The 13,991-nt window shown below is 26.7% G+C and overlaps 1 protein-coding gene across 1 annotated transcript in view; it reads left to right on the top strand.

The window, feature by feature from the left end:
* LOC100197654 (protein kinase C iota type) overlaps positions 1-13,991 on the top strand; it is a 48,785-nt gene that overhangs the window by 15,924 nt on the left and 18,870 nt on the right. The window contains exons 3-9 of the mRNA XM_065800563.1: positions 3,734-3,823; positions 7,272-7,322; positions 8,322-8,404; positions 9,152-9,202; positions 9,467-9,544; positions 11,395-11,485; positions 13,951-13,991. The exon at positions 13,951-13,991 is cut by the window's right edge and continues 108 nt beyond it. Coding sequence (XP_065656635.1) covers positions 3,734-3,823; positions 7,272-7,322; positions 8,322-8,404; positions 9,152-9,202; positions 9,467-9,544; positions 11,395-11,485; positions 13,951-13,991 — 485 coding nt within the window. The remainder of the gene's footprint in view (positions 1-3,733; positions 3,824-7,271; positions 7,323-8,321; positions 8,405-9,151; positions 9,203-9,466; positions 9,545-11,394; positions 11,486-13,950) is intronic.

Consider the following 13,991-nt stretch of genomic DNA (forward strand, 5'->3'; position numbering starts at 1 on the left):
GCAAAATTGCCAAAACCAATGGAAAAGAGAAACACCCTATACAATTCAATGAAGGCCAAGCTAGTCTATAAACTTATCTGTGCTTGCTTGTGGACATCCTCATCATTGTACACAATGAAAATGTCATGTAAACCTCAGAGAACTTGCATTGGCAGACCCAATAGGTGCAGAGTAGATTGCATCCACTACGATTTCAGGCAAAAATGCATCACCAAGAAGAACAGTGCAGATCAGCTAACCACAAGAAATGCCATTGGCTTTAAGAAAAGGTAAATGTACAATAATATTTTTCCTAAATCATATTTTAATCTGATTGGCATTACAAAATGTAAATAATATAATTTTGATTTATGATGTAATTTAAATTGTAAAGGGTCATCAGCTACACAGCAACTCTCTCCTTGCCCTTTGAGTGTTCAAAATATGGTTTCAATCCAAGAGAATAAAGAGCTTTCAAACGCTGGAATGAGGAAACTTGAATCTGCTCTCACCCAGATTAGCCCAGCAAGGCTAGTTGAAACCAGCTTTCAGCAAAAACTTGCTGTCAGTTAAAAGGCATTGAGAGACTACTTCACCGTAAGTTCAACTTGTTTCTCCACGCAGCGGCCTTGTTCGTCAAGGTTCGTGTTTAGGAATTAAAGAGTTGAGAGAGGGTTATAACCACTATTAAATAGCCTCCTCATCTGTAGTGGCCTTCTCGGCCTTGGGGAGGTGAATAACAACAACAACAACAAAAAAAAAAAAATTTCCCTAAAACTTGCTGCCAGCTCAGAAGATAAGCTGAAAATCAGACAGACGCCCTGGATTTCTGCAGTACTTTGTTTCATTCAATTCATTCAAGGGAGTTGCTTCAACTTGTTTTAGTTGTTCCCTTTCACCTGATTATGTTTTAAAAATCAAAGATTTCAAATCCAGTTTTCTGAAGCTCCAGATTTCTGTTACTCCAAAGGTTCATGCTGTTTTTCATCATTCACAATAATTTATCAAGGTGAACAAAATTAGCCTGGGATTGTATAGTGAACAAGCCACTGAGACTTTACATTCTTGTTTCAAAAGTCAAGGGAAAGATACAAAAGAGGTGGTTCTCATCCTGACCACTCTCATCAGCTCCTAAACTGTGTTGTTGATTACAATAGCAAAAAAGTGTGAACCAACTGTGTGTAGCTGGACCAAGATGCAAAAAATTTGAATAAGAAGAGTCTGAAAAATGTTGAATTATGTGGTAATTAAGAAAACAGAATTATTTATTGAGAAGTGTTTTTTTGGCCAATATAAATAATAATATGTTTGTTAATATAAATAATAATATGTTTGTTAATATAAATAATAATATGTTTGTTAATATAAATAATAATATGTTTGTTAATATAAATAATAATATGTTTGTTAATAAGAAAAAAGAGTAATAAATTAGTTCAGGAATTTTATGTATTTCTATTTAATATTTAGAGTGAAATAATTTTTTTTTTTTAGTGAAATAATTTTTTTTAGAAGAAGTCATTTGTTGTTATAACTTGAGATAAATATCAGTTGTAGAAAAATGTTAACAATTCGGTTGGATTTCGATACAAGTTTTTAAAATGTCATTATGAATGCTTTATAATATACAGTATCACCATTTCAAAGAGTTTTGATGGGATTTTTCATCAGCATTAGGGTCTCAAGTTTTTAGGGTGCATGTCTGCTTTTTTCATATAGATTAAGCAAATAGATTTTCTGCAGTTTTCATGGTTTTTGGCAAACATAGGCATGATAGAAAACAAACTTTTGGTGTGTGGAAATGAAATATTTTTTGCATGGATGTAAACAATAAGTATATGATAGGGATATGCTGAGTGAATTCTCTAAGCTCAAAAAAAAGCAATTGAAACTTCAGATAGGCTCTTTATAAGTACCTAAACATAATTTAGTGTGATAAATTATCACTTTGATAATTAAAAACTTGTAAAATTCAATTTTTAAGAGGTGATATCTATCATTAAATAACAGTCAAATTTAACTTTCTGCACAAAAAATCCAAATTAAAATATCTCTGTTGGATTTCAAACTATGATTTCAATTTTTGGTTTTATGAGAACCTTATAATATACTCAATCATTGGTTAAAAGAATTTTGATGAGATATTTTTTTAGCATTAGGTCCCAGATTTTCAGTGTTTGTAGTGTTATTTATTTATATTGTTTTATATATATATATATAGTAATATATTACTAATATAAATATTGAGCAGGTTATTAATTAAGAAAAAAATATATATACCAAAAAACTTAATTATCTTTTATTCAATTATATTAGAGCTTCAGAAAAATTGCTTATAAATTTTTTTATATTTCATGATTATTAATATTTTTTTATCTTTTATAATTATGTTTAATTGCAATAATAAAATCTTTACTAGATTTTTTTAATAATAATCAGATATTTAAAGAGTTTATTAAAAGACATCTAATTCCCAATTTCTGGTATGTTCTTTTGCTGTATTTCAAACACATTTTCCATCTTTGACTAAGTTTTAAACCACTTTTTTATCTTTCATTGGAATGTTAACATCATCTTTTATTGGATTTTAAGTTTATATTTCATCTTTAATTGAATGGTTTACAAGTTTTTATCTTTCACTGAGTTTTAAAAAAATGTACCTTTCATTTATTTAAAAAATGACTTTCACTGAGTTTTAAACAGTTATATCTTTTCAGTTTTTAACCTTTATAGGAATGCTAATAGTATCTTTTTTTCAATGAAAGTCAAAGGTAGGTTATTGTGTTGGGATAACATTATTAGGTTATCCCACCTCCAAAACAAGGCTTTAAAAATTATTTATTTCCAGAATATTATTTTTAATCCTAATGTGCTCTACCTTACTTCTAAAGTATCAAAACTATGTGACTATATTCAACTTTTAAACTGTCAATTTGTCTGGAACCACCAACGCAATAACCTACCTTTAATTTTCATCAATTTCTTTTCCAAAAGTGCCAACACTTGTTATCACCTTTGTTCCAATAGTAATTTAAACCTCTATACACCACTCTCATAATTGTATAATCAATTTTTGTTGTCTTAAGTATTGTTTTTTTTTATTTTTATAATATATTTTGTTGTCATTACTATTGTTTATTGTTATTTTGATAAATACATTACTGTTATTAACTTTTAACTATTATTACTTATATTAATATTGTTATTATTATTGTTATAGTAATTATTATTGTTATTATTAGTGTTTTGTTGTTTATTTTTATTACTGTCATTATTGTTGTTGTTATAGTATTATTGTAATATTATTGTAATGTTATTGTAATATTGTAATATAATTTGTTATAATTACTACTATTATTGATATCTATATTATATTGTTGTTGTTATTATCACTATTTTTATTATCATTGAATTTGACAGGTGTTTACTTAATATTAGTACTCATTACTATTTGTAAATATTCTTGATGTAAGAACTTTTATTCAGAAATATATTTCATTTTTATTGTATTTTATTTTATCTTTAATTGGATGGTTTACAAGTTTTTCTCTGGGTTTTAAAAAACTAATTAAATATTTATAAATTATTAATTTTCATGAAAAATTTTATTCCAAATAATCTTTGATTATTTAATTATTTTTGTTTTTATTTAACAATAATTATTGTTGTTTTTATTTAACAATAAGAGTTATTTAATAGCAAAACATTACACAAAACACTAATATAAACTGAAATGTGTTTTTATAATTTGTAGGTGATGCATGTACGTTATCCAATCAAATTGAGTTGGATGAAGCCATTCGTTTATTTTTTGCAAATGATGAATCTGAACTTGTTATTAACAGTAAGATGTTTTACTGGAATTTTTTTTTGAAATCAATTATAAAATAACAACACAAAGGTTATAAATGTATCGGAATTTTATAATATTATAAATATATATACTTACATAGTATATATACAGTACTGGAATTATTATTATGGATTTTTAAGTTTTTAAATAATAATCAAGTTTTTTACTTCAAAAATGATTATCACAGAAAAATATTGTCACAGATTATATATTCCAGGTATATTAAAGTTTTTAATACTTGGTTTGACCACCTTTAGCAGCTTTCAATGCTTTCACTATCTTGGGCATGCCCATGATTAAATCATGGCATAATTTGGTAATTGCCTCGTTGTGGAACCAAACATGGATTAACTTCTCTACGAGCTGCAATTTTGTAGTGATAGGAACTTTATGTATTTCGTCCTTCAAAATATCCCATAAATTCTCAATTGGGTTCATATCTGGTGAATTCCCAGGCCATTCGAGCACAGAAAATTTATTCTCTAGGAGCCATGCCTTTGACAACTTGTCTGTATGGCATGGAGCACTATCCTGTTAAAAGATATTGTCCTTATCAATAAAAACCAATCATGGATTTGAGGAACCAGACATTTCTCTAACACTTCTATATACTTTCTCTGGTTCATCATTCATTCCACGATATGTAGATGTCTTGTTCCATAGATAGATATCGCTCCCCATACCATGATCTTTGTAGGGAACTTCAACGTTTTCTTAAGACACTCAGCCTTGAACTCCTCTCCAGGCCTTCTTCTGACTGCCTGTACCCTATCGTCCAACCCAGCAATTGTTGACTCCTCTGAGAATACAACCTGAAATAAAAAAATGCCTGATAAGTATTTCAGAAATCATAGTAAAAAAATTACATTTATAGTCATGATTAACACCTACTGATATTAGTCAGAAAACATGATGAGACTGAATAAAATCATATAATAGAAAAATATAAACTGAATGAAATCTTATAATAGGTCTAATAGAAAGCTAAATTAATGATTACCTTGGACCAATCTTCTTCCGTCCAACTTTAATGCTCAACTTTGAGTCTTGGCTTTTTCCTTGGTCTGTATGCTTTCATTCCCTTCTCCAACAAGCAATTATTCACTATTTTACGGCTTACATTAATGCCCTGACTTGCTAATTCAATAGATATCTTTTTGCAAGAACTTCTATTACTGAGGGCCATTACTTTGATTTTTCTCTTAAGTCTAGAAGTAGTTATTCTTTTACAACCACATTTCCAACACTTCCAGCTTCAACTTTTCTACCTTCATCTAGCTTTCTTTTCACAGCACTAACTATTTGTGTTGAATCTCTTTTTGTTTTAGGCCATAATTCTCTGACAAAACACAGATTTGTTCTTTTTTTCTAGGACTTAGGTCCTTTTTTTTCCCCATCACTTCAAAATTGGTCAAAAAAGTCAAATATTTTGCTTAAAAGTTTCTTTTTTATTTGTTCAGAACTGAAACCTAATATTTGTAGTCCAAGTACATACCAGGTACACCATACATCACAGACAGTAAAAAGAAAGTGACGCGAACTCAAATTAATATATTTCAGAATTTACAGGTATATTTTAGCAACAGTTCACTATTATGACCCTAAAATGAAAAAATCAGATCAAAATGGATTTCATTTAAAAATAAAATAGTCCCTTTACTTTACATATGTATATAATTATAACAAAATGTATAATCAACCACTGAACACCTTTTTGGATGCCTTAATTAATGGAATTTAGTGAAAATTCCAAAAATCCATAATAATAATTCCAGTACTGTATACTTAAATATACTTTTATGTATTGTATTAATGCTATAAAATGAACATATAAATACACACACACACACACACACACACACACACACACACACACACACACACACACACACACACACACACACACATATACTTTTTTTTTGTTTTAATTCACTCACAACTGCAAGCAACCACTATTAATTTACTTAAAAATAAAGAATAGAGTTAAAGAGCAAAGAAATCATGTCAGCGGACTTAAAAAATTGTAAGCTGTATGAGCTGTATGAGGTTGTATGTGTCAGGAAAACATGAAGATGGGAGAGAATTCTGAAGGGTTGAAGTGCGGGGGGAAAAACTAAATGAATAAAAGTTTTTAAAACATACAGGGAGAGATACAGTAAAAGGGTGCGATTTAGCTAAATGACTAGTTAGGCAAGAATAAGTTTTAGTTGATGGAACTAGAGATAATATCTCCTTTGAGCAGCAACCATGATATTTTTTGTAGAAAAAAGAAAAAGATGCAACTTTACAACAATAGAAGAGAAGCTTAAGTCTGACTAATAAAACAATTCCAACTATGTTTGTAATAATGTGTTTTTGGAGCATGTTTAAAAGTAAAAGATCATCATTAAAAGAACCAGCCCAAATATGACATCAGTATTCCATAAAGAGATAAATAAAAGATTTGTAAGCCTATAACAATAATGCTATCTGAAACACAAGCTGTGGAAGAGTTTATTTGAGATATAACTTTAGCAACTGAAGCTGGAGTGATTTCAATGTCTTACAATAAGTTAACTTGTATAACTGAAATGGCAGGAAGAGCATGGCCATAAGATTCAAGAGTAGAATTAGAAGAGAAGTTCTTTGCAAATTGTTCTGTCTTTTTCTTGGGAGAGGTAATAAAATCAGTCCCATGAATTATAGATAGTGAATTAGAGATGGAATTAGGCTCACCTTTGTTAATGACACTGTTGAAGAGTTTCCAAAAGTCTCTAGACCCTAACTTCTGAGATACAAGATTTAGTAAAATGAGAATAATGAAGCTTAGCATCAGACAGCGTCTTTTTACATTGATTTCTTATAATTATATATAGCAATAATAATTGGTTTTTTTGCTATAATAAATAGGCGAATATACTCAAGAGAGTTATTCTTTTAAAAAAGATTTAAAAAAAAGATATGGAGTGCAATAATGCTTGACTTGGATTGACAAGATGGAATAAATGTTCACGTAACTGTCTGGATCCAAGAAGCACATTTATCAATGGGATAAGCAAGAGAAAGGAATTCAATTCAGTTTTAGGTTAGTAGTATGTAGTACAATAATAGGGTGGGTCCGAAGAAGAAGTAGGAGATTAAAGATTTATAGAAATCATTGCATGGTCGGAACTCCCTAAAAGAGGACAAAGAGAAAGTGAACACAAGCTAGGGTCAGAGACAAGACACAAATCAAATGCAATAACAAATTAACATGTGCATGACCAATTCTGTCATATTTGCATTTTCATTTTAATATCACCCCTCTGTGTCAGGTCATCATGTTGTCACCCAGTGCGGCCCACACCCCCCTAGTGATGCCACTGAATACTTTGTTTTATATTATTTATTTATAATGTTTTTAACTTATTTTTTTGTTTATTTTACTATTTTATATTAAAATGATATAATTTTTTTTCAGTTTTTAAAGGAGCACCAGAAAAGCCTGGTATGTTACTACCTGGAGAAGATCGTAAGTAGTTGTGATTTCTCTCTTTCATGTATATATTAGGGCAGACTGAAAATTACTTTTTTTTTTAAATCACTTTGTTACACTCTTAGAATTTATTAAATAAAAAATGGTTTATCGGGTAACCATCAATATTTAATGGGTAAATGTTTTTAAAACTTTACCAAAAGTATGTTAACCTGGTACTCAAAAGTATGTTAACCTGGTACTCAAAAGTATGTTAACCTTGTACTTAAAAGTATGTTAACCTGGTACTACATTATATACATACAATAAACTAATGTTGATGATGCAACTACCCCAAATTAAACTCATAATGCATTGAGAAGCTAAAAAAGCTGACATGCTAGTTACTAATTTGAATTAGCGCAATAATAATAAAACAAAAGTTGCTTACTTTGGTCATCTTTATCTGCCTTTTTTTTTTCTTTTTTCAAACAGAAACATAGAATTTAAGCCATAAAGTTTAAAATAGTTTTATTTATGTGTAATGAATTATACATGAATTTTATAAAAATTCCAAACTTCATTTTATAATTTTATCATGTAAAATGAATTTTAAAATTTTTACAAAATTTTCAAAAAAGGAACCCATTAAATATTCAAGGGTCAGTGGGTACCCCTAAAATTATTTTTTATTTGAAAATTTTTTAAATTCAATGTTATATATGGAATTCATATATTCAATTCATACATTTTGTGCAGTTTAATGTCATTTATATATAAGTAACTTACGGATAGATGAGTAAATTACGTGCTAGATGATTCCTTGAATCAATCTGTTCTACATAACATACACTTTAACAATATATATCTATTACCAAAATAGTTTAGTAGAAATGTTTTTTTAACAAACTGATATAACTAAAGTATTATATTTTAATTACTTTACGTTACTTGTTTGCTATGGTTTCTATTATTGTTATGGTTGCTATGGTTGCTACAATTGTTGAATTAATTTTTTTTATGTTTTCAAAATAATGAAACAAACTTTATTTTTAGGGCTATATAGAAGAGGTGCTAGAAGGTGGAGAAAAATTTATCAATTTAGTGGCCATTCTTTTGTTGCTCGTCGATTTGGAAAGGTATTTGATATTTCTGTTTATTTTTAAAATATTATAAAAAATTGAAAAGTATTATATTATTAAATTACTTTAATGTACTAAATGTACTTAAATCTACTGCCACAGATGGCTGTTTCATTATAATTTCATCAATAAAGTTGTAGGCAAGGCTAAGTATGCAAAAATTCTTGTAATGTATATCAAAAAAGGGATTGTTGTAGTGCATGTGTGTTGTCTTTCAGTGTGCAAGCTGTTGTTTAGTAATTTGAACAAATATTTGTTTATTTGTGCTAAGTTGGGTAAATGAGGCAACATTTCTCACCTAAGCTTCAAAAAATTTTGCCCTGTTGATTTTTTAATGTGGAGACAGAGTTGTCATGAAAGGGTTGTCATGGAATAGGCAAACTTTTACATGCTTTGGGCAAACTTGACAAGCTCTGTGAGTTTCACATGGAGCTCATGAATTTATAAGCAATAGGCTGCTGTCTGTATTGTAATATTCAGTGGAAGCAGTTTATAGTACACAATGCTGCACATGTCCCAGTAAACAGATAGTAGCAATTTTTTTAGGTTTAGATTAGCGAGGTTTCAGTTAATTTTTAATATAAATATGTTGTATATAAAATTCTTTGAATTACGAGAATAAGATATTGTATGTGTAATAATTGCTAAAATATTAAGATTACTTTTTTAGTTACTTTTAAATTTTTTTAATTCTTTTTAATTTTAATTTGTTTTTTGCTTCTAAATTTATGAATAATTTTTTAGATGACGCCTTGCCCAATCTGCAAAGATTTTATTTGGGGACTTGGAAGGCAGGTAAGATCATATATATTTATATATGTATGTATATAATTATATATGTATGTATATATATATATATATATATATATATATATATATATATATATATATATATATATATATATATATATATATATATATATATATATATATATATATATATATATATATATATATATATATATATATATATATATATATATATATATATGAATGTATGTATGTATGTTAAAGAAAAACTCAAATTTTGATTAATAACCTGTAACATAATAATGATAGGGTGTAAAATGCATGAACTGCAAGTATATGGTGCATAAAAGATGTGTACGAGTTGTCAAACTTATTTGTGGTCAACAGGTATTTTATTGAGTTAACATAAATAGTAAAATACTTAAATTATAAACAAATAAAAATTTTTTTTAAAAAGAATCATTCTCTTTTAAATATATAATAGTTGTACTTCAGAGTTCATTTCTCAGATTCTTTTTATTGATTTTATTTTTTGACATTTAAATAATTGTTTTTTTTTTCAAGAAATTTTATCTAAAATAACCCTCATGTTAATCAGGTTTATTAATTTTTTTTTTCGTTTAAAATTTCTCATATAGTTCAACTTTAGACCTTTTTTGTTTAAAAATACAAAAATTAAAACTGATATATAATAGTTATAGTCTATAGCTCCAATTGAATTTCCAAAAATTGTTTTACTTGTTGTTTTAGTTGTTACTTGAAAAAAAAGTTAAAAATTTGTAAATTTTTTTGAAATTGTTCAATGCTTTTTCTTTTTTTACTTTTTGTGGATTTCAGTTTAACTTTAGTTTCAAACTTTTATATAAGTAAGAAAATAAGTTAAATAATAAATACAAAAAAAAAATCAAAATTGCAAAAGTTTCTTAAAATTGTAAATTATTTTGGGTTAAGTGATAATTCAAATTAAACAATACATAACAATACTTTATTTAGAATTATTTATTAAATGAATAACATTATTTATATATTTATAAATATATAATTCATTTTTATATATATAATTCATATTTTATATATATATATAAATTCGTCCTACCTGAAATGGTTCACCAAAAATGTTGATATCAGATGATATTAGAGGTCACCACCAGTCTAATTTGTGTATAAAAACATATCAAACTTCAGAGGTCTGGCGAGGACCTTTACACTCAACTCAGAAAGCCAACTTTTCTTCTATAGTATACTATATTTTTATTCAACATGATTTGCAGAAAAAAATAACATGATCTGCAGATAAAAAAATCAATATTTAAATTAAATTACACATTACTATGTGTAATTTAAATTAACTGATGCAGGTTTGTTTCTAATATTTAGGCCAAATTCTGAAAATTAATAATAAACCTAAGCATTATTAACCTTTATATAGAAGGGGGCATTTCAATTTCTTTTCTCCCCTCCCCCCTCTTATCTAGTTTTTAGAGGGTATACTCCTATTAGTGGGAGAACACCCCAAAATGTATTTAAATTTTATTATAAATCATGTTATTTAAAGTCACTTTATTTTCTTTAGAAAAAAATACATCACTTGGCAATATAAATATTGAAATTATGATAACAAATATGATGTTATATTTTTTTCTGATTGCTAATAGAAGTTCTTGACGATCATCCTCCACAGTTTAACTAAAGTTTGTCCTCTATTCTAGTCAAATTCAGTAAACTGAGGAAGAACTAAGAGTTCTCTCCAATTAATGGAGCAAGCCCTGGCGGTTTTTGTTTAAAATGCAGCTCTTTTAACAAGTCTTGACTTCTCTGAATGCTAAAACATCATTTTGCTTTCATTACCATTTAGAACTATCTAAATGATATTTAAAGGTATCTGTGCTTTCAATACCATTTAGAGCTATTTTTCATATGTTTTTTGTATTGCACCATAAGGACTTAAATCATTTGACATCAAAAACTCTAAAATCATCTGACATTAACATTTTTGGGCTTAAAATTATTTTTATATTGGTGGTCAACCATTCCTGGTAAGACCAACTTGATTTAAAAAAATTGAAATTAAAAAATTAATATATATATATATATATATATATATATATATATATATATATATATATATATATATATATATATATATATATATATATATATATATATATATATATATATAAATATATATATGTATACTATCCAGCACATGTGTAGTGTGAAATTTTTTTGCTTTTTAGATACCTAATCTTACATTACCTCCTTCTAATAACATGGATACTACTGGAATAGTGAATGAAATAGTCTCTTTAAATGGTTCTGTCAGAAGTGGTATGATATAGATATGCTTAAAAAATAAAATAAAATAAGTAATCTACAATATTATCAAAAATAGTAGAACTAAGTATTAAAAAATTTTATCTTTGATTAAAAAAAATTTAAACAACCATTGTGAAAACATTATTGAGTGAGAACAAAATAACTTTGTGTGATCAATTAGAACAACTGTCAGATTGATTGTTAACAAACATTTGATAAATTTTTTTTTAGTTTAAATTTTGAGTTGGAATAAAGTAAACAATATGATTAATAATAATATGATTTAAAAAATTATCAAATTTAAAACAAAGGATATCCTAACAATTTATTTTGCTTATAACTTTTTATTGGATTAATAAATTTACTAAATAATAAATAAAAACTATTGTAGTTTTTGCTTTTTTTTATAAATCTTTTATTAAAAAAACAACATGATACTGTGTCTTTTATGGAAATAAGTGATTAAGATGATTGGTCTGGTTGTGAGATTTAATGCAAAAGCAAAAACTAAAAAACAGAATTTCTTACAAAAGAAAAAGAAAATATGTAAGAATACAAACATTGTAATGTAAATTTAATAGTTCAGTAAACTAAAAATCGACAGGTCTGCACAAGATTCATTTCGAAAATTTAGAAACAGACCTGTCAATCTTTAGTTTACTGAACTATTAAATTTAAATTACAATGTTTATTTTTCACTTTGTAGTACAATAAAAGATTTTTTTTTCCACAAATGTTTTTACTATATTCTAATAATCGAATTATAAAGTAGTTAAATCATTTCAAAACTTTCGTGTGAACTTATGTTATTGTTATTATGCTATTAAGCAAACTTTAATGTTTTATTTAATAAAACATTAATGTTTTAATGTTTTATTTATATGTTAATGTTATATTCAATTTTATTATGTTAGTGTTTAGGTGAGGATTTACAAGAAATGTTAACTGCTGTAAAAAAGCACTTAAAAGTTTTGACAAATGTGTTATTGCACTCTTTCTTTATATTTATAAGTAGCATAAATAGCAAATTTTTTGTTCATACAACAGAACTTTGAATGAAATTACACAATACACTACTTTTGATTTCATCATTAAATTTTTGATCATACAACAGAACTTTGAATAATATTACACAATACACTACTTTTGATTTCATGATTAGTTTTTTGTTCATACCACAAAACTTTGAATAAAATTACACAATGCACTACTTTTGATTTCATCATTAAATTTTTGTTCATACAACAGAACTTTGAATTGATTAATCTGAGAAAATCATGCAATTAATCACGATTAAAATATTTAATCGTTGCCCAGTACTAATAAATATTATAAACAAAATTTCAAACATTCATCATTTTTTTCTTTCATTCTATAATAATTTAAAGTATCTTAAGAAAAAAGGTTTCTATAATTAAATATTAAAAAACATTTTAAAAGATTTATATAAATACATGAAAAAATACTTTCAAATATACATTATCATAAGAAATACATACTTATATATATAAAAATAAGTTATATTTAATATTCTTTGGTAATTTAAATAAAATGTGTTTATTTTAAATAATCATTATTAGTAAATTGTTATATTCTTTTAAAAGCTTTGGCGTAATGTAAGAAACGTTTAAAAAATCAACAATGTAACATAGTTGGACCTGCTTTTGCAACCAACCTGTAAACATAGTTGGACCTGCTCTTGCAGCCAACCTTCAACCATTGTCACATCGTTGTAATGTTGTTTCTCTTTCTCTTTTCTACAAATAATATAATGGGCACTGCTCTAAAGAGCTAGCGTCTCTTGTGCCATCTACTAAAATTTAATTAAGTCTCATCCTTTTTCTGTGACTGTTCCTAAATGCTCTAAAAACTCTTATTCGTCTAGTTTTTTTCCCCGAATATCAGTTCTTTGGAATTCGCTTCCTTCGTCTTGCTTTCCTGATTCATGTAATTTGCAATCCTTTAAGTCATCTGTCAATTGTTATCTTGCTCTATAGTCTTCAACTTTTCTCTTCCAGTAACTTCCAACTTTAATTAGTGGTTGCTTGCAGCCTTGTTGGAAGCGAAGATGTAAAAAAAAAAAAAAAAATTGAAAGTTATTTCTAATGTTATTTAAAACAGTTATTCTCAGTGAATTTCTGCAATATTTATGTTTTTAAAACATCTAAATAGCTATGGTCAAATTGTCAAAAAATGGTCAAGATTGGGGTGTAATATCCAAGCCTGGATATTAAAGCAAACCTTTTGCAGCATAACTGACATTGTAGCATAACAATTGCTCTCTTCATATAGAAAATAAACACAATCATTTAAAAAATAAAAATTTATAATTATTTGTGTTATTTAATAATTTATATGTTATGTTAATTTAATTGTTATGTTAGTTAATTACTATTTTTATCAATTATTTTATTATATTTGTGGTTATTTTATTATACTTGTTATAGTATTTGATGTTTGTAGTTTGTAATTTCCAGGTCGAAGTCCAAGTACAAAACGTAAAGGATTAATAAAAACA

The sequence above is a fragment of the Hydra vulgaris genome, chromosome 06, assembly GCF_038396675.1.
Source record: "Hydra vulgaris chromosome 06, alternate assembly HydraT2T_AEP".
Classification (NCBI taxonomy): domain Eukaryota; kingdom Metazoa; phylum Cnidaria; class Hydrozoa; order Anthoathecata; family Hydridae; genus Hydra; species Hydra vulgaris.